The sequence below is a fragment of the Copadichromis virginalis genome, linkage group LG8 (assembly GCF_057382275.1).
Source record: "Copadichromis virginalis isolate Kocher_CV1m ecotype Utaka linkage group LG8, C_Virginalis_male_GT1.1, whole genome shotgun sequence".
Taxonomy (NCBI): domain Eukaryota; kingdom Metazoa; phylum Chordata; class Actinopteri; order Cichliformes; family Cichlidae; genus Copadichromis; species Copadichromis virginalis.
The window spans coordinates 18,500,107-18,527,173 of record NC_140625.1 but is presented as its reverse complement, the minus strand read 5'-3'; the positions used below and the strand labels follow the sequence as shown (position 1 = coordinate 18,527,173).

The 27,067-nt window shown below is 39.0% G+C and overlaps 1 protein-coding gene across 1 annotated transcript in view; it reads left to right on the top strand.

Annotated features, from left to right (window-relative positions):
* atrnl1b (attractin-like 1b) overlaps positions 1–13,280 on the top strand; it is a 71,359-nt gene extending 58,079 nt beyond the window's left edge. The window contains exons 27-29 of the mRNA XM_085466283.1: positions 1,605–1,712; positions 9,701–9,815; positions 11,171–13,280. Of these exons, the coding sequence (XP_085322409.1) occupies positions 1,605–1,712; positions 9,701–9,815; positions 11,171–11,295 (348 nt within the window). The 3' untranslated portion in view covers positions 11,296–13,280. The remainder of the gene's footprint in view (positions 1–1,604; positions 1,713–9,700; positions 9,816–11,170) is intronic.
* The last annotated feature ends 13,787 nt before the right edge of the window (positions 13,281–27,067 follow it).

The window sequence follows — 27,067 nt, the reverse complement described above, 5'->3', positions numbered from 1 at the left end:
AAAGCTTATATTTTAGTTTTACAGTGGCTTAAAAATCACTTTTATATACATAATGTCACAATGTGCACAAAAAACAACCCTTGACTTTCCTTGTGTATTTGCTCACCTACTTGTTCTTTGGATTACTTAAAACATCAATCACAGCTTTTCTTCAGGAATATAAAAGGTTTTTTTGCAATGACATTTTTTTCTTAACTTTTTTTTCATGTGAAACAATTTCTAGGATAAGTGCAGAGGATAGTCAGGTTATAAGGTGGACCAGCACAACCACTTGAAATGCTTACTAATCTGAAGTACAATTAGATCTTAATGCAACACACTTAAGCTCATCACAAATCCAATAACAATCACTGATGTCCTTGGCACTAAAATGGCAGCCTATTTAGATATTGATCAGACAATGATGAAAGTGTGGCACTAGTTGTTTTACAATATTGATTAGTGAGGAACAAGAGAAGCTATTTTCTGCTCAGTCAAAGCCGCAGAAATTGTGTCACTGTGGGGTAATAACCGCACCACAGCCTGGAGAGGAACCGGTAAATATATTGCAGAATGTGTTGGTCAAATCTGGAGAGATACGTTCCTACACTGATGGTTTTGATTTTTAATGTTAATGCATATGGAATCTGTCTAGTTTTGTATCATATATTTTGTACCATTATATTAAAAAAAAATCCTTTGAATATTTTTGTACCTCCATAACTATTTCATATAATATTTTTGCATCTAATTCAGGGCTATAAAAAAACAACTCAATACAAAAAGTAGACTTGGAGCTCAGTGGAGTAGTAATTCTCCATGTCTTTAGGTCATGGACATTTATGAGTAGTCTTTTAGTGCTTCCTCATTGATATCTGCTATTGATTTTTAGCTTCATACTGTAATAGCCCTGCAGCTATAGGTTACACTCGATGAAATCAGTATTTCATTTTCAGTTCTTCATTCTTTCTCATTCTTTAACCCTGTAAAGCAGCGGTCTCCAACCTTTTTTGCGCCACGGACCGGTTTATGCCCGACAATATTTTCACGGACCAGCCTTTAAGGTGTCGCGGATAAATACAACAAAATAAAACTAGTACGGGTACCGAAAAAAAGAAGATTTATTCATAACACACTTGAAAAGACCCAGGAAAACTGAGTTAACGATAAAAACGATAACAAAATAACGCTGAAAACCGATTTAAAAACCCTGAAAACCATACATTTCACACCCGAGCCTCAACTCTCGCGGCCTGGTACCAAACGACTCACGGACCAGTACCGGTTTGAGGCCCGGGGGTTGGGGACCGCTGCTGTAAAGTTTAGTTCTATAACATGTATGTTAAAAAAACAAAAACAATACAGTTACTGTGTCTATAGATTTTACCCACACACAAACCATCGCCTTCATATTGATTTGGGGTGACTTTTATGGGCTGACTCTTAAAATGATTATACTTTCAGGGTTTTTACGTTTTGGTGTAAATTATGTGTTTGAAATATGTACTGTTTATGTCTTTATATGTAGTCAATCACAAAGCCCCAAAAGCTTTTCCCTGTTGATATTGTTGTATGAGAGTATGCCCTGTGTTTTGCTTATCTGTCATCTGTGTTTGATATTACAGCAACTGATGAGAGAGCGTCAGCAGATGGCCAGTCGTCCTTTTGCCTCAGTCGACGTCTCATTGGAAGCCAGAGGAGAAGTAACAGAAGTGTTGCAGCCTGTGCTTGACGTGAGTCTTACTCACTCGCTTACATGTGCACATACAGATAATCACATTTGTGACGGTAAAGTTAACGGGAACTTATTATGCTGTTCATTATTTTCTCTTAGTTATATCGTTGCAGCTGTAGAGACTCTTGTTAATTATGACTAACTATTTAAATACAAATGCCAGCATGTGTACAAGTAATCCATGTGAGGCTTCAAGCTGCTCTAAACGCTGCATTTCAGACAGTTTCTCCTAGTCTTTGCTCTGTGTGACGTCATTAAAAACAGACATCCAGGCACAGAAACCTGTCCAAACCTTCTGTTTGTGAGACACTGCCACTGTCAAGAAGGTTAGCTTTATGGGTTTTGTGAAGAAAGTGGTTTGTTTCACTCAGGGCTTGAACTGAGGAGCTATAGCTAGGCTCAGCATATATTAAATACGGATTAATTTGACTGTTGGGTTTAGTCTCCAATATTAAACATATGAAAACTAAGAATAATACTCTTGATGCACATTTGCGTTTTCATTACTCTATTCCAGAAGCATCTTGGGAAAAATCTTACATAGCGATGGTTGACAGTGAATTCTTTATGAATTTCTTTCATTGTGATTATTGAAATTCCCTGTTTATAAAATCCATTATCTCGAAGAACCTTCAGTTTTGACTAGAGCTGGGCGATAGAACGATAACGATATGTATCGCGATATAACTTTTACTCGATAGAGAAATTAAGCTATCGCGATAGACCTCGCCGCTCTTGTCCTCTTAAAAAAAAAAAAAAAAAAAAAAAAAAGGTCAGCCGATCCAAATTCAGTAGCGCAGAGCTGAACCAATCACAGCCGCAGCGTCACGTCGCGTGACTTGCTACGTACAGCACAAGTGCCAAGCCGCACGTGTGTTTGTTTGGGAAGCAGCCAGCGCGTAATGGAGGAAATGAGTGTGCCGACTAGAAAAATCAACCGAGCGTGACCGAAGAGAAAACCGATGATGGTTCCAATGCCGGAGAGATTGTCGAACGGAAGAGCCATAGAAATTCCGTAGTTTGAAGGTATTTCGGCTATTTCAAGTCTGACAAAAAACAGAGTAGCGTGCACTGTAAATTGTGCCGAAAGCAAGTCTGGAAATACAATAAACTGGTGCATGCGTCACACTGTGCGCTGCGTTATTGTTTCGGTGAAATGAATTTCTACAATACTGTTAATTCTACTCTCTGCAGTGTTTAAATGCTTACATATACACACAGTTACTGTCCCTCCACGCATACGACTCGGTTCTGCTTCTATGCCCCAGCTTTGTTTACTTTTTCCCACCGAGGCTTCTAGACTTCTGATTGGCCAACATTTCTGCACGGTTAGGAATCTAGCGCCACCTGCTGCTTTGGCATGTTCATAGCAGCGTTTTCCTTCATTTCTGCCTTTATGTGTGGACGGGATTATTTTTTAAAACGAAAATGGAAAATCTCCGTTTTCAAAAATACCCGTGTACGTGTGGACGTAGCCTCAGTCTCTGACTGGAAGCGCTAATTCGTCATTCGGCTTTTGTCAGACTAAAGTAACTGTTAAAACTGTTTGAAAAGCTCAGCTATACAACAAGGAGAGATTGAGAATTTCCTTTTAGTTCTCAGTTTATTTGATATTGACAAAAGTTAGTCAGTTTTGTCTGTTCTTCTGTAAAACAAACTAAGATTTATTTTTAGAATTAATATTTTGTTTCTAAGTGGAATTGACAATTTAGTCTGTTTCGTTTGTCCTATTTTGAAACTCAAACGCTTTAGCGGCTGCCTTTTGTGTAGTTTGCAATATTTGCCTTTATTTATCTGAAAAAGTCTCATGTTCCTTAAGTACATCTACCCTGTTGAACTTATTATGGGAAATAAATATTTAAATAAAAACAAGCTGCTGATTATTTCACATTTTACTTGTGAGCAACGGCACATTTAAATCTTACAAATATAGTTATTTGGCTTATATCGTGATAGATATCGTTATCGCCTGAAATGAAAAAAACATATCGTGATATGAAAAAATCTCATATCGCCCAGCTCTAGTTTTGACACAAGCCTCAAACTGAGACTGTGTTATTTCCATTTAGTTATATTTGTACTAACATCAAATAAAAGCAAGCACTTTTTTGTTAGTGCATATACTGACATGTAGAGTATGGCAGTTATTATTGCTGCATAATTAGGGGTTATTGTGCCATTTTCAGCCATCTCGTGCCATCAACACAAAATATTTCAACCTTTTATTCAGTCGTCCAGTCAATAAGAAATGTGCCCGTTGTGACCCTTTCTCTCCATGCCTCTTGTTTATTTGTGTTGCCCTCTACAATCATTTTCCAATCAATGTTTTCTTTTTAATATTTTTTTAAAGCATCTATTATATGTTTCAAATTATTTGTATGGTGGTTTTAATCGTCTAGCTAGAAGCAATGGCCACTTCTTTTAAAAGCGTCACAGGAAATTGCTCGCTCTGATATTAAAATGATGACATCGGGACTGTTTTTGGCACATTTCATAATTTCATGGCCCACCGGGTGTATTTTACTCCGTTTCCATTTTTGCCTAATTTATCCTCTTTGGTTGTTTACTGGAAATATGCCACATGGTGCCTCTGCATTCGAAATGTGATTGATAATTTGTTTAGCTTGGATGCTCATATACCTTTGGTGTGAATTATTCTGTAGCCCCCAGTTGCTCCACTCTTATCTATTCCTCCCATACAGATAGAAAGTAGAGGGGTAGGCTGGCACTGAGTACAGTGCGGGGCTCTATGCCATGTGGAGTAAAAGCATCGTTTAAAGTTCTACGCAGAGGTACGTCGTCATCATAGCAACAAAGGGCCGATTCCTCATCTAGGAACAAGCCCTGTGTCACTCGGAGCTGAGAGAAATAAAATCACTGTGGCAACCGGCGAAGAGGCACTACATTAGCTATTAGTGTACCGCTGAGTGGTGCTCACTGTGCATTATGGTATTGTGAAGGGCAATGTAAAGAGCAAAACAGGAGGAAAACAATGCTTCTTAGCTGTCTGAGTGCACTATATTGTTGCACTTGTAAAGCGGTACAGTACACCCTAAATTTGAGTGGCGTTGGAAGCCGGTGCTCTGCCTTGATTCAGGTAAAATGTTAATTACGTACTTGACAGTGGGACACGTGTCCATCTGTCGTTCAGTAATTTATTGCAGTGCTGTTCCTCCCACTCCTGCGCAAAAAAGAAATCAAAGATGATGTTCTTGTTATGCGGCACAGTAAAGAGGAGTCACTGGAGAATATTGCTGTAAAAAAATATTGCAAGCTGTTTTGAAAATGATAACTGGAAAAAAAAAATAGATCGCCAGTCTCCTGTTTCTCAACCCTGTCAAGATGCAGAATTGACCTTTAAATATGGGACTTTGAATCCTTCACCTAGATGTCCATATGGCCTTTATTGAAGTTGGCTTTGTTCCCTGTTATACTTTTATAACCACATACTTGTGCACATAAAACTGATCTTTCATTTACTTTACTTATATAAAGGGTCTAAATTTACCACATTTTGATATTCTTGGTGTAACCCCAACTAACCTTGAGCTGACCGGGTTATACTCCCTTCTCTTTCCTGCATCTGTTTATTTTCCAGTAAAGGCAACAGCTGGAAAAAAGAATGCAGTGCTGTTGTGGTCACATTTCCTTATGCTACAGTCACAAGAGATAAAAGAGTAGTTTGGGATTGCACCACAACCAAAGTTATTGCGACTGCGTGCAATGAATTTTCAGTCTTTGAAATGGTTACTTTGAAGACAGCGGTCGGGTCTGCACACGCTCAGTCAGCTGCCATCTTCAAATCGATTCTGCTGCGTCAAGTTGGCAGTGCTCTCAGTTTGAGATTGAATGGGGTCAAGTTAGCAATTACATGCAATCTTTTTCTTGTAATGCGGTGATTAATAGTGATAAATCGTCTTTATATAAAATTCAGATTCCACAGAACTTCATGATAACTACTTACATTCAGAGTCCAGTCAGAACTGCAGCAGAAATGTAGAAATTCTTCCACAGATAGTGATGTAGACTTAGTATTTGCCAACCTTTTATACAAGTATACTTATACATATAGATATACAAGTATATTTAAGACTATAACTAGTTGAGTGGAGTTCCCAAAGATGCATGTTACAATTGACTTGTGCTCATCAGTGCAGACGGACTCGGATTGAATGCAATGTGTTGACAAAAGGTCTAATAAATTATAGCTTCACCAATCTGTCTGAGAGTGATTGCAGTCCTAGTTGAAGTCCGTTTAAGAGGTTGTCTTCCACCAGCCAACGATCGAAAGTGGTCAGCTACTGGACACCAGTTGGTCACCGCAACTATATGTAATCTTTTAATGAATGCAGACAAATGCACTGGTCAACCACCGGTTATTTATTTATTGACTAAGTTGGTGTATTTTGCATTAAAAAGCTTGCTAAAACATAACATTTCTTATTCATTTGTTAATACAATAATAATTTAAAAAATTTTAAGCGTCCATTTATTGAAATGATTTGTGTTAAGCCACTATGTCTGCATCTTATCTGTGTACATGGAAGTATTGTGTTGAAAAAATGTTTACAAAATTAAATCTCTGTGGTTCCAAGTGTCTAAATACTTACGGTGGACCACTTACAGCTCAATTACATGACTTGGCACCAACTGAAGGTGAAACATATCAAACCAGCCTATTTCTCTTTTCTAAAGGTTAATTGGTCAGCATCTGGAGCCACTTAGCTATTGGAAATATTTTTTGATGTCAGAGAGGACACAGTTGCTGTGCTTTGTATTTGTTTCACCAGCCCAGACCCGCTGCTTTAACGCAGTAAAGCATAGAACAGGTTTTTGAATATCATATCCACACTGAAGCCAATGCAGTTTACAAAGGGGGAAAAAACATGAACACAAAAGACCTTATCCTTTAACTGCACCGTCTGCATTGATCTCACTGAATTAGTTAGTAGCATGTCTCAGTCACTACTTACAGACCCTCCAGCTGGTCTGAGAGCGAAAATTATAACAGCCTTTGTGCCATTTTATTCCATTTGGTTAGTTTAAACTCCCGAGATGGACATGGCTTTTAGCGACCAAGATGTCAGCAGCTGTTAGACAGAGCGATTCGTGCCCAAACACTGCAGACCACAGCCTCTATATTCACTATGGCCGGGCAGTCAACATATGGAGCCACTAACGAACAGCTAGTATGATGGATGACACCTGTCAGTGGCGAAAGGAAAGGAGATACATTGTGTGTTGTTTTTGTGTTTTGCATTTGTGTATGGATGTTTATGTGCTTGTGGATGGTTGTGAATGACTAGAATACACTACTTATTCTAAAAGTGTTATTTTCAGATCTTTGGAAGATCTAAAAGTTGTCTAGTTTTAGACCATTTAAAAAGGCAACCCTACGACTAAGCTTGAAGGAAATGACTTATTAATAGCTTTATTTGATTTTCCTCTTCACTGGAGGAATGTGTCTGTTTTTCTCAGAGCAACGTAAGCATTTAAATGAAGTGAGGGAGAGCCAAAAGAAAGTGGTTTAACTTTCCTGCTGCCTTACACAAACCAAAATGTGTAATTTATGGTTCACTTGTAACAGAGCTGGTGTTGCAGTTCGGGGGAGAGTTACAGATGGCTACAAATATTTGCTTACCAAACTGAAGCCATCAAATTGTTGATGTACATGGTAACGATGTCAGCAAAGCAAACTGGGCGCATAAGCAAGTGGCACATCTACCAAATGGAAATTTCTGTAAAAGTAAAATAGTTTACTTTCTAATGGTAATCTGCACTAAACACAAACAAGAGCTTAGATTTGGAGTTTACCTAAGGGTGGCATTAGATTCTGGATCAATAATTAAAAGATAGGGGGGACCTCCTAAGGGGATTTCATATAAACTGTTAATCCCAAATGATGTTGAGGCCATTAAGAGTTTTAACAATCTAACCAGCAGCTGACCAAAGTTATGAAGATAAAAGCATCTCCACTGGTTTAGTTGCCATTGCAGTATTTTAGCGATCTGTCATCAAAGCCATACGTGCCTAAACGTAGTCGATCATTCCTTTTAAATTTGACAAATTCATCTTTAGTTCTTCTGCTTTTGCTGCTGAGCAGTGCTGATGATTCCGAGTCTCAATTTTAGCTGATGTGTCACCCAGCGGTCCATACATGTGTATCTCACAAATCATCAAAAATCAACATGGAATAAATGAACTCCTTTATATGAATGCAGCTTATGCAGCTATTCATTAGCAGGATCACTTGAATGGTCATGAAATGGCTGGCAATTTAATTACCCTCTAATGTCAGTCGTAGTTTTAATATTACCCTCTTGATGGTGAATGTGCCTGAGCAGATGCATGAGAATATTGTGTTCCGACCATGTAGCCTAATTGGATTGTGTAACAATGCACGTAAACGAACCGTAAGTCAGCCTACAATACGGAAAAATGTTTCGAGTATATGTAGCACGACTCTTTCATGTTGTGCTCTTGAAGGGTGCAGCTTATTCAGAGTACTAGATATTGATGATACTTGAGGCTAGCTGGACTGATCCTGGGTCGTTCTTCCAGGGAGTCGCCTTTGCAAGCAAATTGGCTTTAAAAATGAAAGATTAGTGTCGCTTTAAATCAACATTGAGTAGGAAACCAGGTGTTTTTCTTTCTTAGTTTTGACACAATGTTCAAATGGTAGGGCTCCACATATGGCTCCATTACAGTTTGTGTCACAGACTATTCCTGGTTTTGGTGGTGCAGTGGTGTAGTGTATATTTTCTTGGCTTTGTGCACATTAGTGTGCATTGAGCATTGTTTCAGCAACACAGCTTACCTATGTATGGCATTGACCATCCATTTATGACTACAAGCTGCTAACAGCAGGATAGCATGTCACAAAAGAGGGGCCAATTTGAGACTAGGAAGTTGTGCCTAACATGGATATAGCTGCGCCATTACACAAGAGCAGTTGTGAATCATGGCATTTCAAATGGCAAGCTTAATTACTGCATTAAAAATTACACTGCAGGCTTCATAGGAAACAAGACTGTGTGGCCCTGAATTACACTCAAATATGCTGAAACATATATTTTTTACCATTTGGCAGCTAAAACTAATAAGATATGTACTTCCTGAATCTTTTGCTCTTAACTCACTGTGTATATTAGGTATTTGGAGTCAATGCGGCTTTAAAAATACCCAAAGCGTCAGTGTTTGTGTTTGTGTTTTTGTTTTCGCAGGGTGAAATATACGGCAGATTGCAGTGGAATACATTTAAACAAATTACCGAGTCTGCCTCGTGATTTTCACGTTTTAATGGGTGTGCTTATGCAGACCTGTTTTTTTTTTTTAATCCTGCCTCTGCTGCCTCTCTCATCTCCATTTTAAATTCAGCCAACACAGAAATAAAAAAAGAAAAAGTCAATTCCATTCAGACATGTTATTATTCCACAATTTCTATCCTCTCATCCAAAACATGCTGTGAAACCCTTGACATTCATTATCAGGATGACATGTTTTTCACACTCGAGACGGGCAGTTTTTGGCCATTAAGTCCGAGGGTAGGTCATTGCCTCCACACTTTGACTGTCTGACAGAGACACAAGTGTTTTTTGTTGTGTGACCAATCAAAGCATTTGTCTCAGGAGGAGGGAAGGGAGGGTGTGTTGTCTTAAGTGGGGCAACTCCAGCAGCTGATATGAGTGATTTTTGGTCTGCTGCTCCCAACAAAGAAAATTCAACATCACATGTTTAACTGCAGGGAAAGAAGGACTAGTAAGACACATCGATACTTTGTTGATAGTTGATAAAGCAGGGCTATACCAATCCACAGGTGCTGGGTTGTTGTTAAAAGCAGTGAAGTACTTTTGTCTTGCTTTCTTTTCTTAAGGCAGTATTTACTGTGTGCTTTTCACACTGCAGTATTTTTCACATAAATATAAACAACTTTATTTCCAGAGCAAGTCATAAAATCTTTTCTATTTTACCGTCGCTTTTCTTCAGGGTGCACCTAAACCTGTTGCAATGGAACCGTGTTCAGGAGGAAAAGCAGCTGTGTTGACTGTCCTCATGCGCCTGCCCTCTGGGCCTTCAGGCTTACCTCCACCGGGACAGTCAGGTAACTACAAAACTGTAACCATCTTTTTGTCTTATGGTTAAATGTATTAACCCTGCTGTGGCATAAGGGTCATGAGGGTTATGTGGGAAAGACTACATTTACAAGGTTCTCTGAGTAATGAAAGTTTACATTTTGTTTTTTCATTTTATTTCATTTTTTGAGGCACACCTCACTAGGACAGAGTTAGATGGCCTTCTGCTTTCTACCTTAACATCGCAGCTACCAGCCTGAACTTTGATAGAGAGCAGGGTGGCTCCATGCTTTCATGTTGTTTATGCCGAACTCAGACCCTACAATGTAAATTTTGCAGCAGAAATCAAGACTCACCAGAATAAATAATTTGTTCTCAATATTCTGTTGTTAAATTTTGGTCCTTACAAAATGTAGCCTCAGCTTTCTGTTGTTAGCTAACAGGAGCGGCACCTGGTGTGGTCTTCTGCTGCTGTAGCCCACTGGCTTTAAGGATCAGTGGGTTTAGAGATGCTTTTCTGTATACCTTTGTTGTAACGAGGGGTTATTTGAATTACCCTGCCTTCCTGCTATTTCAAAGCTGACCTCTGACATCAACAATAGATTTTTGCCAAGAGAACTGCCGCTCACTGGTTATCTTCTCTTTTTTTGGGCCATTCTCTGTAAAATCCTAGAGATGGTTGTGTGGGTTTATGTCTGCCATCTAGCACTAACAGCCACACCACATTCACAGTCACTTAAACCTTGCTTCCCCATTCTGATGCTTGGTGAGTTTGAACTTATGAGATTTGGGGCCCGTTGGTTACACACAACTATGTCTATTTTAATCATTTAAGTTTATGAACATATTATCTGGTCAGGTGACATGTCCTCAAATGTCCTCCTCAGTGGTCTGTAAAGCAGTAGACCTGTTGTGGCCACTTGCACAATTTATAATAGACCATAAGCCTGTGCAGAGAGTAAACATCAACTTCAGGGTCCAGCTTTGATATTGAGCGTCGATCTACATGGCACTAAAGTAAGCCATGGCAAAATCTTAAAAGCAACCTAAAAACAAAACAATGTAGGCCACACTGCCTCAAATGTGAAAGTGCATGTGGTCAGGATCAGGATCAATCTAAAAAAAAAAGGTCAGTTTGAAGGGGAAAGTAGTTAAAATTAAGTCATCTTTAGTTCTTCAATCTTTAGGAGAAAAATCCTAGAACTTGCTCCTTCATTGCCATAACAAGTGAAATTGTCTCACTGTCAACCAAAGTAAAGAAATCCTGCATTTACTGGTTGAAATGCCACATATCCATAAAAATATCTATGAAATTGTTTAACCGAACAAATGAATTTGTGGGAGTTCTCACCCTCATGTTGTTCTTTTTCTTTCTCCTCCTCAGGACTCATTGTAGCGAGTGCACTGATAGACGTTTCACAGCAGAAAGCGTCAGATTTTAAGGAGAAGTCTTTGGCCATAAAGAACCGAAAAGCCCTTCCTCCAGCACACCAAGGGACCTGCGTCTGAGTCACAAAAACTTTATCTGCTGGGCCCCGATTTACACCATCTGACATTATATTGTTCCAACATGTCACAGATCCCAGTTGGAAGCCTTTGCAGAGACACGGCATGACTACATGTACGAGATTTCACTTAGCTGCTACCACAGAAGTTTCCACGTTCCAAGAGCACAACCTGTGTTACCTTTTTTTGCCCTTTTTGCTCTATCCTGCATACGCCAAACTCCGAAATCCTTCTCCTGGATCCTGGACTCTCCCTTTAGCTTTGGCAGCCAGTGGCGTGCATTAAGCAGACACCTGACGGCTCAGCGGCTACTACAGAGTATGACAGACAAATGAATGAGGAGATTGTGAAACAGTTGAAGCTTTAGGCTTAAAGACTTTGGGAGACCACAAATTTGCTCAGCATGAAGGAAAAAGCAAAGGTGTCTATATGTTAGGTTGTATCAAAGTAAACAGATTTCTCTGACACCACTTAGGAAATGCAACAAATGATTGAAAATGGCTGGTTAGGGATCCAGTATATTATGCGATGTTTGTCCCGCCCTATTTTTTCTTTCTTTTTTTTATTTTTTGCTTGCCAACAAGTGGTATTAAACGGTGCTAAAGCATTTAGTTTGTATGACATAGCTCTTAACTCAGCCTTTGCTATGGACTGAACTCATTATGCCTTTTTCTGGGGAAAGCTTTGTGCAATTTACCATCCTTCAACCACGTGATAGCATTTTAACAACTAGAGCATTTTGTCATACCACTTCATCGCTCACCATTAATGATCTTTAGCATCTCCTGTACATAAGTGTCATCCACGCAGCTAGGCTAAAGTCTGTATTTTTAGTGGAATACACGTACAGATACTGCCGAGATATCACTGCAACTACCACCACCACCAGCATGTAGGTGACCACATACTGGAGGAGGCACGGACGAATCACCCACCATCCAACTAAAACATGGAAATCTCCAAAACTTTTTGTTTCATTTGTAATATATATATATTTTCTTCTTCTTCGGTGTAGTCTCCTTTGAAGAAGTACGATAACGCAGAAGAAAACTGAGATCTTGACTCATTCTTTACTACAGTTTGTAACTGTATCGTTTTGCTGTGCAACTTGGCTCCTGAGCTCGTCCTCGACCGATGAGGTGGGTGGATGTCATGTACTGTTGGAGAAAGATGCCTACTTTATAAACTTGGACCAGGGACATTAAGCTCCTCTGGCTGTTTACTAGTTTGTTTGTTTTATTTCTAAGTAGTCCTCTAAAGCTATAACTTTATTTCAGTCCTTCAGTGCAATGGGTTATGTTACCTTTTTATAATGCCTTGGCTTTCCACGAACCGGCGGGGAAATGTTGATCTGCAGAGTTTTCAAAGCTGTCGAGTGTTTTAGCCCCAAATCCACCCTGAGCTGTACAGTGTCTTGTTGGAACAAATGTGAGTCTTTGTCACTCTTATCCCTTGACAGTTTGTGTGTTTTTGTCAAGTTTTTTATGACTGAACGACAGAGCGGTTATCATTTATTTTAGGCCTTGTCACCTGATAATATTATATCTATGATAAATTGTCTTTTGCTACACTTGTGTAAAGAGCATTTCCGTTAATAATTTGTTTTGATATTTAACAGATTCCTGTGTAATAGCGCATTTAACTCGATTTTCATTGTTGACTTAAATCAGTTGTTTTAATGTCAACCCTTTTTGAATTGTGCATCTTTGAAGACTGTACGGGCATTCTCTTGCTTTTTGTTACAAAGTGGTTACGACGATGCATTACGTTATGGTGGTATGCCAGCTATTGTGTTTTAATTTTGTGTTTGTAGAGTATTCCTATACTGGTGTCATTACACAGGAATCAGGGTCTCACTGTACCGTGAAGGAGGAAAAAATGAAAAAAGAAAAGATGAGAAACTGCATATCAGTATTCTTCAGTGTATTTTAAGGATGGACAACATGCCAGAAAATAAATAAATAATAAAAACAGACCTTGAAATCTTTTGTGTGGTAAAGTCTTTTAACTTTTTTTAAGCCTTTTTTAAAATTCTTAGGTTTTACATATCATCTGGTCCTCAGCAGGTTGTAAAATTCGGTAAATATGACACAGATGTACAACAACGTGACACATTAGTGTGTGTCATTATTTATTTCACAAAAAATAAGTCTAAGCACTCCAGAAGCAGGGTGTGGACAAACTAAGTACGCACTGATTTCTTCCGTGTGAATTAAGAGGGTAAATAGGAGCCAGGTGCTGCTAATCAAATGCACGTTAATTAACTGATCATCAACAAGTGTGAACACCTCGATCAAAGCACACGTTTTGGCACTTTGCAGGTGTGTCTGTGGTAATACAATGCCAAGGAAGAAAGTCATCAGCAGTGAACTGTTCATCAATCTGGGAAGGATCAGAAGGCCATTTCCAAACAATTTGAAGTCCATCAATCTACATTAAGAACAGAATTCATTCAGTTGACAATCTTCCTGGAAGTCGACTATGCCAGCAAATTCTCCTCAGAGGTCAAGCTGTTTAACTTTAATATCTTAAGTTCAACATTTATATCTCCAGGCCTCAAGGGCCAGTGTAATGCAGGTTTTAGATATCACCCTGGGTCACCACACCTGAATCAAATAATTAGTTCATTACCAGGCCTCTGGTAACTTTAATACATGTTGAGGAAATAATTTAGTCATTTAAAACAGCTGTGTTGGCTCAAGTGCAGATCTAAAACCTGCAGGACACCGACCCTTGAGGCCTGGAGTTCCCCCACCCCTGCTTTAGACAAACAAGACAGTGAGACGTTCAACAAAAACCAAACACCTGAAGACAACTGTCAAGCACGGTGGCAGAGGGGTGATGATTTGGGCTTGTTTTGCAGCCACAGGACGTGGGTAACTTGAGTTGATTGAGACAAATTCCTCTGGATCTGAAGTCATATTTTTTGACAGCTAAAGCTGAATTTGACTCCTGCAACAGGACAGTCCTGAGCACACCAGGCAATCTTCAACAGGATTTCTGAGAAAAAAAAAGAAAAACAAAAGAATAAGAACAATAAATGCCCTCAAACGTCAATTAATTAAATAAATGGAAAGAAGAGTGCGTGGGAGACTGAAAGTGCACAGAAAACCTTAAGTTCTACAAGTTAAAAACTCCTGGGGTATACTTTGTTTTTCCATATTGCTTTTCCATTTTGGCTTCTTTTCTGTTACTGTCATGTGTCGTTCATCTGAGGTTGTATTTAAATACCCGGTAATAGTTTAAGGCCTTAAAAGACAAATATGTAGTTAAAACATGTTTGTTTTTTTTGCTAATTATTCACTCTCATTAACATTTTTCCTCACATATATTTTCTGAAAAAATGACAAAGCAGACAAAAAAACATCTAAATGCAAATAACTCTCGTTTTATGTTTAATTATTCAGAGAGCATGCTGTGAGATCAACCAAACGCAAAGCAAATCACTTAAATAGAAAAACAATATTCACTCAAAAATAGCACTTTTAGTGAAACAAGGGGCCACTCCAGAATACAGGAAATTACCAGTAACGTGAAAAAGTGCCTACGAGGTGTAAACGTGAAGATAAAGAACACAGTGGGTGGTTTCCTTTAAAGCTCAGCCTGATATTAGGAGGTTTGTCCTTCAATGTGCTAACACCTCTCACTGTGCCTCCTCAATGTCAATGATGTGCATTTGAAAAAGGAGGCAAAGAAAAGAGATGCAGCCTGCCAAAGTGCTGCTCTGGATAATCCTCACTTATACTCAGTGTACTTATTAGCTGCTGGCGCTCCTGGAAAAAAGCCATGAGCTCCTCGAAGAAGCGCTCACCGTGTTGATATTTTTAATGCTCCGAACAGGAAGAAGAAGACTAACCCATTTAGTGCAGCTATAAAAGAGCACTTTTCAAATATTACAAATAGTTTCTATTCATGTTTCGAACGCAACACAAGCTCACTTTTGGAGCAGTAGTATGTTTAGTGGTGCATTTCTGCATGTTCTGTAGAATGCCTTTAGCTCTTTGAAGTGCCGAGAATGCACTTTGAGTGAAGTGAACTCTTTTTTTCTGCCAAAAGTGAATCTACACGTGTCACATTCCCTTCCAGCTCATTAAAGCGAGGTGTAAAGCTCTGGAGGTGACAGGTGGTGCCACTGTCACTGTGTTATGTGTGGCTGCCAGCTGTACATGAGATGTGCTGTATGTCTCCCCAAGGCCCCTTTGCTAAAAGTGAAAGATTTCCAAGTAATCACATTTTAGAATAGATAAATGAAGCTCTGACTCTAATTTTATGTAAATGGATCTAAAATCTTCAGAACTAGGCTTTAAGCCAATGACAATCATATTTTTAATGCAGGCTTATATATTTCCAATGAACACTGATGACTATAACAAACTCAATTAATTTTAAAGCAGACATTAGTTTGATTACTGTATGCTCACTCTGTTGGGATAGTAGATGTGCATTACGTTTATTGGAATATGCTTCTTTTTATTCGTGTTTATTCATGTTGTCTTCTTCTGCCAGTTTAAGGATTGTGAGGCAAGATTCCCAATTCATGTACATGAGCAAAGGCTAGTGGATATACTAAGACGATCCACATGACAAACGTGCTATTTTTGCTCCATATCAATTACTTAAAGTAGTAATGTCCTTGTTCCATTTCAGATTATGTGACAGAAAACCCAAAGTGGGAACTGGATGACATATTGATCTCCACTGCAGAGCGAGCACAAGTTTCCCAGCACTTTAGAGCTGCTGTGCCAGTGCCGAGGAGCGCATATCCGCATATACTTTAAATTGCCAAAAGTATTCGCTCTCTGCTTTCACATGCAAATGAACTTGGGTAACATCCTATTTTTAGGACATATTGTTAGTGTGTATGCTGATTAAGCATTCACAGTACTCTTATCCTAATCTTTGTAAGTGATATTAAAGGCAGGCGGTCAACACTGGGGGAAGACAAGAAGCAGAACTTTCAACAAGCAGTGGCAGTGAGGGCCAAGCCGCCTTACACTGAGGTCAGAGAGCGAAAAAATTCAAAAAGCATCTAAAAGAGCTCATGTTTGGATTTTGTCAAGTTTGCAGGTGTATCAGCATGAGACATTCTTACATAGAAGAGACTGTTAGAGTCTCTAATTCAGTGAAACATAATTGGAAATCCAGTGTGTTTGCATAAATTCAGTTAGTTGTCCATTTTTTCACATAGTTTCTTAAATGCTTATCCTTGTCAGGATGGCAGTGGGGCTGGAGCTGGATATGTTAAATAAATAAACATTACGAAAGTTAACAATATATCTCCATCCGTGTACGCTGTTGTCCACAAGATGAGAAAATCAAAATGATCAAACTGGAAGACTGTGGAACATGTTAATAAATGTTTGTGTGTTTATGTCTGTGTCTTTCAGTGGAGGCGGGAGCCACCGAAAGGCTTCCCTACCAGTTTCTGTTGAATCAAAGCAGAACCATAAATGGCCGACGGAGGAAGGGTGGATAGGGGAAACGAGATGGAGATGGGGTGAAGAAAGGAGGGCAGTGGAAGCTACTGTTCTGTAGCCTAAGCTGAACCCCCAGCAGCCTCATCCGCACTCTTGTCAGGAGAATGTTTCCTGTTTGTTGTCATCGAGGACCAGCAGCATTTTTCTTCTTCAGCTGTTTTTGTTCCATTTTTTCTTCTTTTTCTTTTCAGCCTTATCCTCACCTGACTTTGACCTGAAGAGCCAGAAACATTTTTACTTCTTCTTCTGTTGCTCGACGAGGTCTGTGTTTTTCTCCTCCAATTTTTCCACTTCTTAAGCAAGTGTTACATTCTCATCTTGTATTTTGTTACACTTTTGCTGGAGTTTGTCGAACTCTTCCACTGATGCTTGGAGATTTTCTTTAAGGTCGTTGCCTGTCTGAATTTGCTCTTTGTGCTCCAACTGCAAGTTTTTGGTCTGCAGTTCTTTATTCTTTGTCATCAACGCTGCATTATTTTGCAGCTGCTCTAGCTTGTCCTTTTGAATGTCTCCGTTTTGCTTCACCTGTTCCTCGTACATGTGCACCAGTTCTTTGTGTTTTTGCTCAGATTGGGCTTTTTTCCTGGAGCGCTTCGGACTTTCTGCTCTCCACTTCTTTCTGGTCCTTTTCCAGTTGTACATACTTTTCCTCCCATTCCATATTTTCTTTGACTATTTCATCATTTCTGGCCTCCAGTTGTTTGAGCTTTTTTTGCCAGTTCTTCGTAACCTTGCACTTGTTTTGTTTTCGCCTGTTGCATTTCTGCGTTTAGGGTTAGAATTCTGACTCCCCCAGAAATCTGGAAAAGAAAAGCCCACTTTTCCCCCCGGTGGCCCTAATCCTCTTCCGTAGACTTACGACTGTTTTACGACAGTTGACTGGGGAGTAAACTCTGGCGGGAGGGGCTTTGAGCTCACGTGGCCTGTAGCTGTCGGTGAGCAAGCTTGTATGAGCTAGCAGTGATATCGCAGTAGCCTTAAATCAGAATCGTGTTTATTGGCCAAGTATATGTGCAGACACATACAACGAATTTGGTTCTGGTAGATGGTGGCTCTCAAGCACAGCAATGTAAATCACACACACACACGTGTTCATTCTCTTGCTAGCGGTGGAGGAGAGTTTTCTGTTGAGGAAGAGGCCCTGCTGTCCTGCTGTCCTACTGGTGCCATTGAGGGATCAGCGGCTGCTACATATTCTTCTAGACCTCAAGTATTCGGACCAAAGTACTCACACACACGTCCCATAAGAGAAGTGTTGGTAACTGATGCAAATATTTAAAAAACATGTTTTTTCTTCTGTCACACTGTTTAAATTCCATTCATATAGGGGCCATAAGTTTATTCTGACTGCAAACATATCCACCAAATGTTAGTTAAGTTTCCTTTAAACTACACGTGTAAAGTGGATGTGAGAGAGGTTGTGATGAAGTTCTTTAGGATGTACGTCCTCCAGTCCAGAAAACTGTATGAGATATTGAACATGGATGGTAAGCTGCTGTCAGACTCTCAATAAATTGTCCTCTTTTGTTACAGATATTGTTTCAGTTGTTCTTTGGTAAGCTGACATATTGGTTGCATGTACAGGTAATACCATTTAAATGGACAGCATTATAGCTATTACATTTCAGCTCAAAACATCCATCTGTCAGCATTCATACTGCATTTTCTCCAGATGTCAGCTAACCCTTTGCAGCAATGTCTTCTGCCCTTCTGGAAAGACTTTCCCCAAGGTTTAGGAGTGTGTTTATGGGAATTTTGACCATTCCTACAAAAGTGCATTTATGAGGTCAGACACCGATGTTGGATGAGAAGGCTTAGCTTGCAGTTTCTGCTATAATTCATCCCAAAGGTTGAGGTCAGGACTTCCACGTTGCTAGGCCAGTAAAGTTCTTCCACGTTGGACTATTGCCAGACGGAGGAGTGTGATTCGTCACTCCAGAGAGCACGTCTCCATTGCTTTAGAGTCCGTTAGTGCTTTACACCTCTGCATGTAAGGTTCTGAAGATTCTGAAGCTCAAGTTGCTTTCGGATGCATCCAGTGGAATGGGAATGTGTGTGAGTTTTAGATAGAAAGCACTTAAGCAAAGAAAAAACTGCTTGAATGATTGGGTGTGAATGGGTGAATGAGGCATGTTGTATGTGCTTTGAGTGCCCAGGTAGAGTAGGAAAGTGCTTTACAAGAATTAGTCCATTTACTATACACCTCAGCATCAGCTGACCCCACTCTGATTTTGTGTGACCTACCACTTTTTGGCTGAGTTGCTCTCATTCCCAATCGCTTCCACTTTTGTTATAATACCACTAACAGTTGACTGTGGAATATTTGCTAGAGAGAAATTTCACAACTGAACTCCCGAGACTCATTCTTCCACAGATGTTTGTAGAAGTGTGTGATTTTTATACATTTGTAACCAAAGAAGGTGTATAACACCTGAAAATCAATGATTTGGATGGGTGAGTGAATACCTTTTGGGAATTATATATACATACACACACAGCACACACTTACTGAGCAGGTCTTTGTGCTTTCACAGGCCAAACAAGCTATTTCCAGATTCCATGACTTGCTGAAAGTGCTAATATCCGCATGTGATTACCACTGCCAGCTATTTGGCTAAGTGTCTGAAAAAGATCCAGAAAGGCACTAAAATCGAAGGGCTTTTGACCAAACAGTCTGGCAGATGTACAGCGTGGCTGTTATTTTTCAAAATGACAGTTAAGTGAACAGAGGTCGCTGCTAAGTACCAGAGAGGAATGTGCTGAAAATACTCAGAGTGACTGCTGTGCTGAACCTCAGTCAGTGTTGGCAAACTGGCATCCATTCTGGTCCAAACCTGATGGCCGTGTTGTCTGACTTTTACTAATATAAAATTTTATTTTTGAACCACTAAATCTGTTATTATGAAGTTGAAGTTATGCCTTCATTAAATTGCATTAGCTTTTTGGCCTAGGTTTACTGAATTATAATATATATATATAGTCCTTGCATTAAGACTTTCTGTATCAGCTTCCAGGATGTTGTACTGACTCTTCTACAAGGAGTGGCAATCCTCATGGCCAAGACACGGCTCGTTTGGTTTTCATCCAGAGCTTTTTAGTAACCCAGTCTCGCAAGCCACTGTCAAAACAGGCTTACAAGATTTTGTGCTGCTAGATGCCTTTATTTTAATACTACTTGTTGAACAGGAGTTTTTTTGTGTAGCTGTGAACTGCTTTGCATTTTTGTCGTTCACTTACTAACACAAAGCACATCCCAGCTTTTGTATTATGAGAAGAAAATCCTCAAAAAATTTAGTTTAGACATTGAAAAATCTCAAATTTCTCACCTGGTTCTGAAATCCGTTGTCTGCTTATTTTGACACTGAAACGACTGAAACCCTGTATCCTTGAGTTTATGCCTGCTGCTTTCTCATTTCATCTCTGTCACGTGTACGTGTGACTTATATATTCTCTCACATTGGTTAGAATTTAACCTGTTTTGTTGCTGTTAAATAGTATTAGCTGCGTGCTTACCGAATCCATTATAGTTGAATAAGTCATCGCGGTTGTGGATGATATCATTTGAAGCTATCCTCTGCTAGTTTTGCAATAAATATGAATGATCTTATTTTAGAGATGAACTTTTAATTGTAAAGGTTAATAAAGACACACGACTCCCCTGACTTCCCCAGGGCCGAATGTTGGTCACTGCAGAAATTAAGACTTGTGAGTTTCCTGATCCACATATGATTGAAAAGTATATATTTTTATTTGTGTTTTTCTCGGTTCATCTCCGGTCTTAACAAGAGAGAGTAATTAATCTGTCACTTTCAGCAATCTAATTCATGGGGGTGTGTCAGGAGACAAATCTGCCAAAAAATATCCAGTATAATCCTGTTTTTTTTTTTCCTTTTTTCCTCCCCCTTTTGGATACCAGTGCCAGTGTAAATCAAACTGACAAGGCTTAGACCTCAGGAGATATTAATGTAAGTGTGCTTTAAATATAATGGATAAAGGAGGGTAATGAGTATTAAAGTAATAGAAATCACCAGGAAAGCCCTAGGCTGTATATCATTTACACTGCTGAGACGCACATATTTTAACGTTTTTATTTAATATGCAAAATAAAACGTATTCAAAGCTTCTCCACAGCACAGAGGCATGCTATTATTTATTGCAACAATTTGGCCAGTTAATGAAGCATGGTAGAGGTCTTCAGGCATTTGCCCTGGTACAGTGTAAATAATAATTTGCTGTCCATTCTCACGTATGAAGTTGACTGCATTATACTTAGCCTACTAATGACATAAACTCGTGATTATGTCACACAATTCATCATTCACTCAAAGATTTACACTTCTCTTAATTTCCTCTTTCCTTTTGTTCAAAGAATATCTTATCACACAAGTTAAATTTTATTTAGGCAGCAGTGGTGACCGAATACATGTAAACAAATAAACAGGAAATTTGTTGAATTACAGGGTTGATTTTTTTTTTTTACATGTCATGTAGTTAGCTGTTCAGTTAACATTTTCTTAATAATACAACTAATAGCCCACTTTGTGGTGAAGCTTAGCTCCTCATAACTATCCACAGGACCTTTCCAAGTTCGCTTTAGCATCAGCCACTTTGGCACAAGGAAGTGGGCAGTGTTAGCTTGCCAACTTTGTTTGCCAGCTGGAAGATATGTTTGCTGTCAGAAATACTTCATCTTCTTCTGCACTTAGGTGGGCATTTTTCCCAGTCTGTTGGTCATGTTGACTGACTTTTAGTTATGCAAGAATGTCACATGACTAACACACCTGCAGCACAGAGGCTAATTAAACTGTTATCATGTTAGTAGCTGTTAGCCGCTAATTTGCTAGTGTACAAACTGAAAACAGCCTGCTGCTGGCTGTGCAGCATTTGCAGGTATTTTTTTCACTGCCAAAGACACTCTTATGTTGCTTCGGGACAAAATATTGGATAAATATGTTAAAACTTTCTCATTTGGGACTGCGGCAAACTTTCGGACCATGGATAAGTAAAACTTTGCTGTTTATGGGTATATAAATGTGAGGTTATGAACTGCGGCCTCATTGATATAGGATTGCTAAAACAGATACCAATTTGGTGTTGTTATAAATACAGATGTCAATACTGATACCAATGTAAAATATGTAAATAATACAAAATGTATTGACTAGGCTCTGATTTGAACAGTTGCCATGTATCCAAGTCTTGCTTGTAGTTGTCTTATTTGAATTTGATATTGCACTTTATACTTTTATATTGGCTTTGCATGTATCAGTTATTAATTTCTTTTAGTGGCTGAGCTAATTGTTTAGTTGTCTGGCAAAATTGCATTAGGGTGAGCTATGTGCTACATCAGTCTTAAATGAAAACATGATTAATTCCTTTATAAAAGTTGTTGTTGTTTTTGTTGATGATGAATGCTTTCTCTGTGATGCATTTGAGGTGTGAGACAGCTTTGACAATATAGTATTGAGTTGATTACTTTTGAAATAACATCCATTGTCTGGTTCTAATGTGAGGGTTTAATGATTTTCTCAGTTTTCAAACACTGAAAACTGTCTTTTGTTTGGATGACACAAAACATGACATTTCAAGATGTCATCTTAGACCCTGATCAGCTGTGATAGGATTTCACTAAAACAATAAAACATGTCACCAAGTTAAACTAAAACCTAGAGTTTGCCGGTCATTTCAAGAGTTAATGTCACATACCAGAGCAAATCCTGATTATGATTTAAGCCATGAAATCATACCAAGAATAAAACAGAGGGATAGGTCTGTCCTCAGCCTGGACACAAGGTTGTAACCATCTGCACTATATTATCTCAACTATTTGTTCTTTATCACTGTGCGGGTGCCAATTGATCTCGGAATGATGATTGCGAAAAGACTTATTCTAAAGGAATGGAAGTCCGCTGTTCCTCCCTCCTTCAGTGTCTGGCTCAATGACATGTTATCAGTCATTCAATTGGAAAAAGTTCGATACCTGCAAACACCTGCAGCAAATGTTTTCTCAAAATCCTGGACTCCACTTTTCACCTTGAGAAAGCTCACGTTGTATAAACATGTACCGGGCAATACAATTTCCCTGTTTATTACATATTCATGACATTAATTTATTATGGATACTGGTAGTTTCTAATTTTAATGTTTTCTTTCTTTTTTTGTCTTTCTCTATTGATTATTATTATTGTGCTATTTCTTGTCCTATTGTTCATTGATGGGGTTTTCTATGCTGGAAAAATTTAAATAAAATATTGGAACTGTTTGTTCTTTATCAGTATCTTAGTAGAGCTAAAGGTTTTGACTCAACTTTGAATTGTGGGTTGACTGGAAACTTCAAGAGGTTAATGTATGTTGGTTTTAATGAAGAAAGCCAATAAATGTGTTCCACACAGCACATACAAGTTATTTATGTGTATTATTGGCAAACAGTAACATGTTCATCTTTCTGTACACACACTCACATCTATCAGGCTTTAAAACATTTCAACCGAGTCATTGGGTGTACATCTCAGTGGCTCCTTAAGCTTTAATTGATGCTGCTACTACACTCAGGTGGCACTCATTGTCAGCTTAAGCTTTATTGATGTATTTCTAGTGATCTGCTTCCATACAGTGCTATATAACATTTAAATCAAACAATAACTCAACTTGAATCCATAAAATTGCAGTCTCATTTATAACTGTGATGTTTTTTTGTTTTTTTTTTATCTTCTAAAAAGAATTTCTATTATAGTCCAAACATACAGAAATAGACAGAAATGGCTTTCTAGGTGTAAATTTGTCAATTTATTTTCTAAACTGTAACCTATTTTCTGTTCTGCTAAAGAGTAATATGGGTGGTAGCTATGTTTGTATCTCATGTTTGCTTTGAGGAGGATGTTAATACAACTACTCCCCAAAGTCTGCTGTGATAGATATATCAGCTGTGACTTGGCTGCCTTGTACCAGAGAGCTTCAGAGCACACGCTCCACTGAGCTACAATCATTTGAGGTATCATGTGTCTGTAATGATGAGCCACCAGCTGGCTGTATACCCCTTATCATGAAGGACGGAGTCAAGGTCTCTGAGGTAGCTGCTATATGCAATACTGCATTCAAAGTACAATATGTCTCCCCTTTGAAACACTTATAATAATTATTGTCAGGAATTAACTTTTAGAGAATATCATTCAAATCTTTCTTTTTAAAAGAACCTGCCGGAATAAGGAACAGCTGCAAAGCCACTATGCAATATTAAGGTTTTTTAAGAAGTTGGAGATACATTACCTTAGAAAATGTCCGAGTAGGATGACGGCCTACAGATTCTGAATTGGTCATGGGAAAATGGATGGACTTTTAGTAATTTAAAATTAGTCCGGGTCAAACTCTGATGTGGGAGACTCATTACTTTGATTGAGAACAGCTGGTCTCATACTCCCCAGTTTTCACCCCAGGCTGCCCTCTGTGGAGACGGTGCTCTCCATGGTGCTGAACTCCTGGTCAGGCAGCATGACTTTCCACAGTTTTACACTTACTGTTGCTCAAACAGTGAGACAATTTCATCACTAAGAGATTTAATACTGAATCCTCTAAACATCTTTCTCCCAACATAAAATCATAGTTTAATCACAGAATCATCTCTCATCTTACTGGCTATAGATTTCATCTCGGCATCAAAGAGATAAAAGAAGGAAAGAGCCAATGTAGTGCTCCACCACGCTCTGCTAAGCAACTATTGCATTTTATTAGTTATACGATCTACACACCAATATATCACATGATAAGTCCAATCTTTAACCATTCTGAAGTGAACCTTTTATCGAGCTTTATGGAAAATGGAGAACTTCATAGGAGCTGAGTGACCTCACGTTGACTTTTTCTTAGTGTGAGGTTGGAGTAAATTTGCACATTTGGATCAGGTGTGACTATTATTTTTGCAGTAGCATCCATTTTCTTATCTAAAGTTAGTATAGCCTATAGTTTTCTGGCTGTTTCAAGTGTTAAATATATCACATGCTAAAGCTAATCCCGATTATGATTAAAGCAAAATCATACCAAGAATAAAACAGAGCGATGGGCCTGTCCTCTAGCCTGGACATTCAAAGGTCATAACCATCTGTACTATATTATCTCCACTCCATTTTCTTTATCAGTATCTTAGTAGAGCTTAAGGTTTTGACTTAAGTGTTCAATCAAGAGTCTGGATGACTAGTGCTTATCTTCGCCCCTGCACAAAGATGTGAAGAGAAGCATCACAAAATAACCGATACCAAGGAGTGTTTACTGTAAAAAGTCAGGCTCACCCTGACATTTGAGCACAACAAAAACAACAACAAAAAACAAAACTGAAGTAATAAAGTGAAATTGCTGCCACTCTGTTGGTTAATAGCAAAGGTGAAATCCACAGAGTAGTTCTGAGGTGGTCAAACAATGGTGCTGCAGAGGTCAGAGTTAGAGTAATTAGATGTGATCCCTACCAGGCAACACTGCCATGATTGAACTATTTTATCAGTGTCCACTTTAATCTATACCAAGGGTGAACACTGGGACTGAATAGACCATGGAGTGGGTTTATAAATTGTAGAAGGGTTGGGGTGGCGAGTCTATCTTCCAGTCCTTGGAGCTTTACAGCAGGAGAACAGTAAACCTGGGAGCAATAGCATTAATCACAGGTTTAAATGATAGCTATGAGTTAAGGCTTCAGTCAACTTCTTTCTTAAAAGTTGAACTTTTAAACTGCACTGTCATTCATTGCTCTAAATGGTATCTTTAAATGTAATGTTGTATGTTAATGTGTATATAGTGCTGTGGTAGTTCAGGAGAGTTTCCTTCTTTTTAAAAAACAAAAACAAAACAAAACATTTTTTTTTCCATAAAGAAACATAAAATACTTTGCCAATGCCTGCTCAAAATCAGTTAATTTTAAATTTCATGACCATAGTATATTTGTTATTTTAAGCATTGGGGCAGGGATTGCTCAGGTAGAGTGGTGGCCCATGATCAGAAGGTCGGGGGTTCAAATCCACTGAATGGCTACCCTGAGGTACCGTACACACTGCTCCTTGGGCACTCACTGAGTGAATGGGTTAAATGTGTCTGAAATTACACTGCCACACAAATTAATAGAACACTTGATAATCACACTATAACACAAAGCCAGCTAAACTTCAGGGATATCAATCTGTCCAGTTAGGAAGATTGTACATCCTTATATGCTGTTGCAAGAAAGTTTGCTGTTCCAGTTTCAGAAGAGTGAAGAGGATACCAGGAGCTGTGCTGTTACATGAGGAGAGCTGGACAGGGCCAAAGGAAGGCATCAACCGAGGAGCAGGACTGGTTGCTGCTCCTTTGTGTGAGGAGCACAGCACAGCAGGGAGGAAGATTGTCACAGCTCTACAATACACTTCAGTGCGCTGCAGTCATGCATGAATCCGACGCCGACCTGAATCAAAAACAACATCTAATGCATAATGTTGCAGGCAGTATAACATTTGCCAAGATGTCTCCAGACTCGCGTCTCTCACATGTGCTCATTGTGAACCTGCTCTCGTCCGAAGAGAGAGCAGGACCCCAGCGGCAGACCTGCCGGTTCTGGTGTTCTTTGGCAAATGCCAGTTGAGTTACACAGTACTGGTCTGTGTGCACAGTTCCAGACTAAAGGACACTGAGACCTCATGCTGTCATGATGAAGTTGATTTCAGACAGTTTGCTTAGAAACATGCACGTGAATAATTTTGTAGTGGCATTGACCTTCTTGTTCCTCCTCTGAACACAGAGGAGAAAATATCGGTCCTTCTGCTGGATTTGAAGCTCTTCTGTGGCCCAGGCCAGGCAATCACATGACTAGTTGGGTTAAGATGAAGCTGTGATAAGATACTGCAGATGTTTGTGGAGCAGTTTTGGTTGTCAGTGGTTATATGAAGGTTAATTTTACATTTTGTAAAGTGTAATTTTTAGTTGTTTTTTTTAAAGACTTAAAAAAAACCCCATTGATACCCACCTCAAAATAAGAAATCAGAAACCATCTAGACACAGAATAAAGAAAATATATATACAAGTACCTAAAACTCACCAGTGGGCACCAGTAAGAGATCTTCACTATAGAAAAGAAATAATCCAGGTCTATAACCTTCCTTAAAATGTCACATTTACACTTTTTTTTTTACATCAACAAACATTATATGTTAATTAGTGAGGTTTGGATGTGTTGATTGGCTGAGTTTCTGCCACTGCTGCACAAAGCCAGAGTTGCTAGTTAATTCTGTTAAAATCCCACACTTTCCTTCTGCATTGTCATGCACAGCTGTCATTTCCATCTC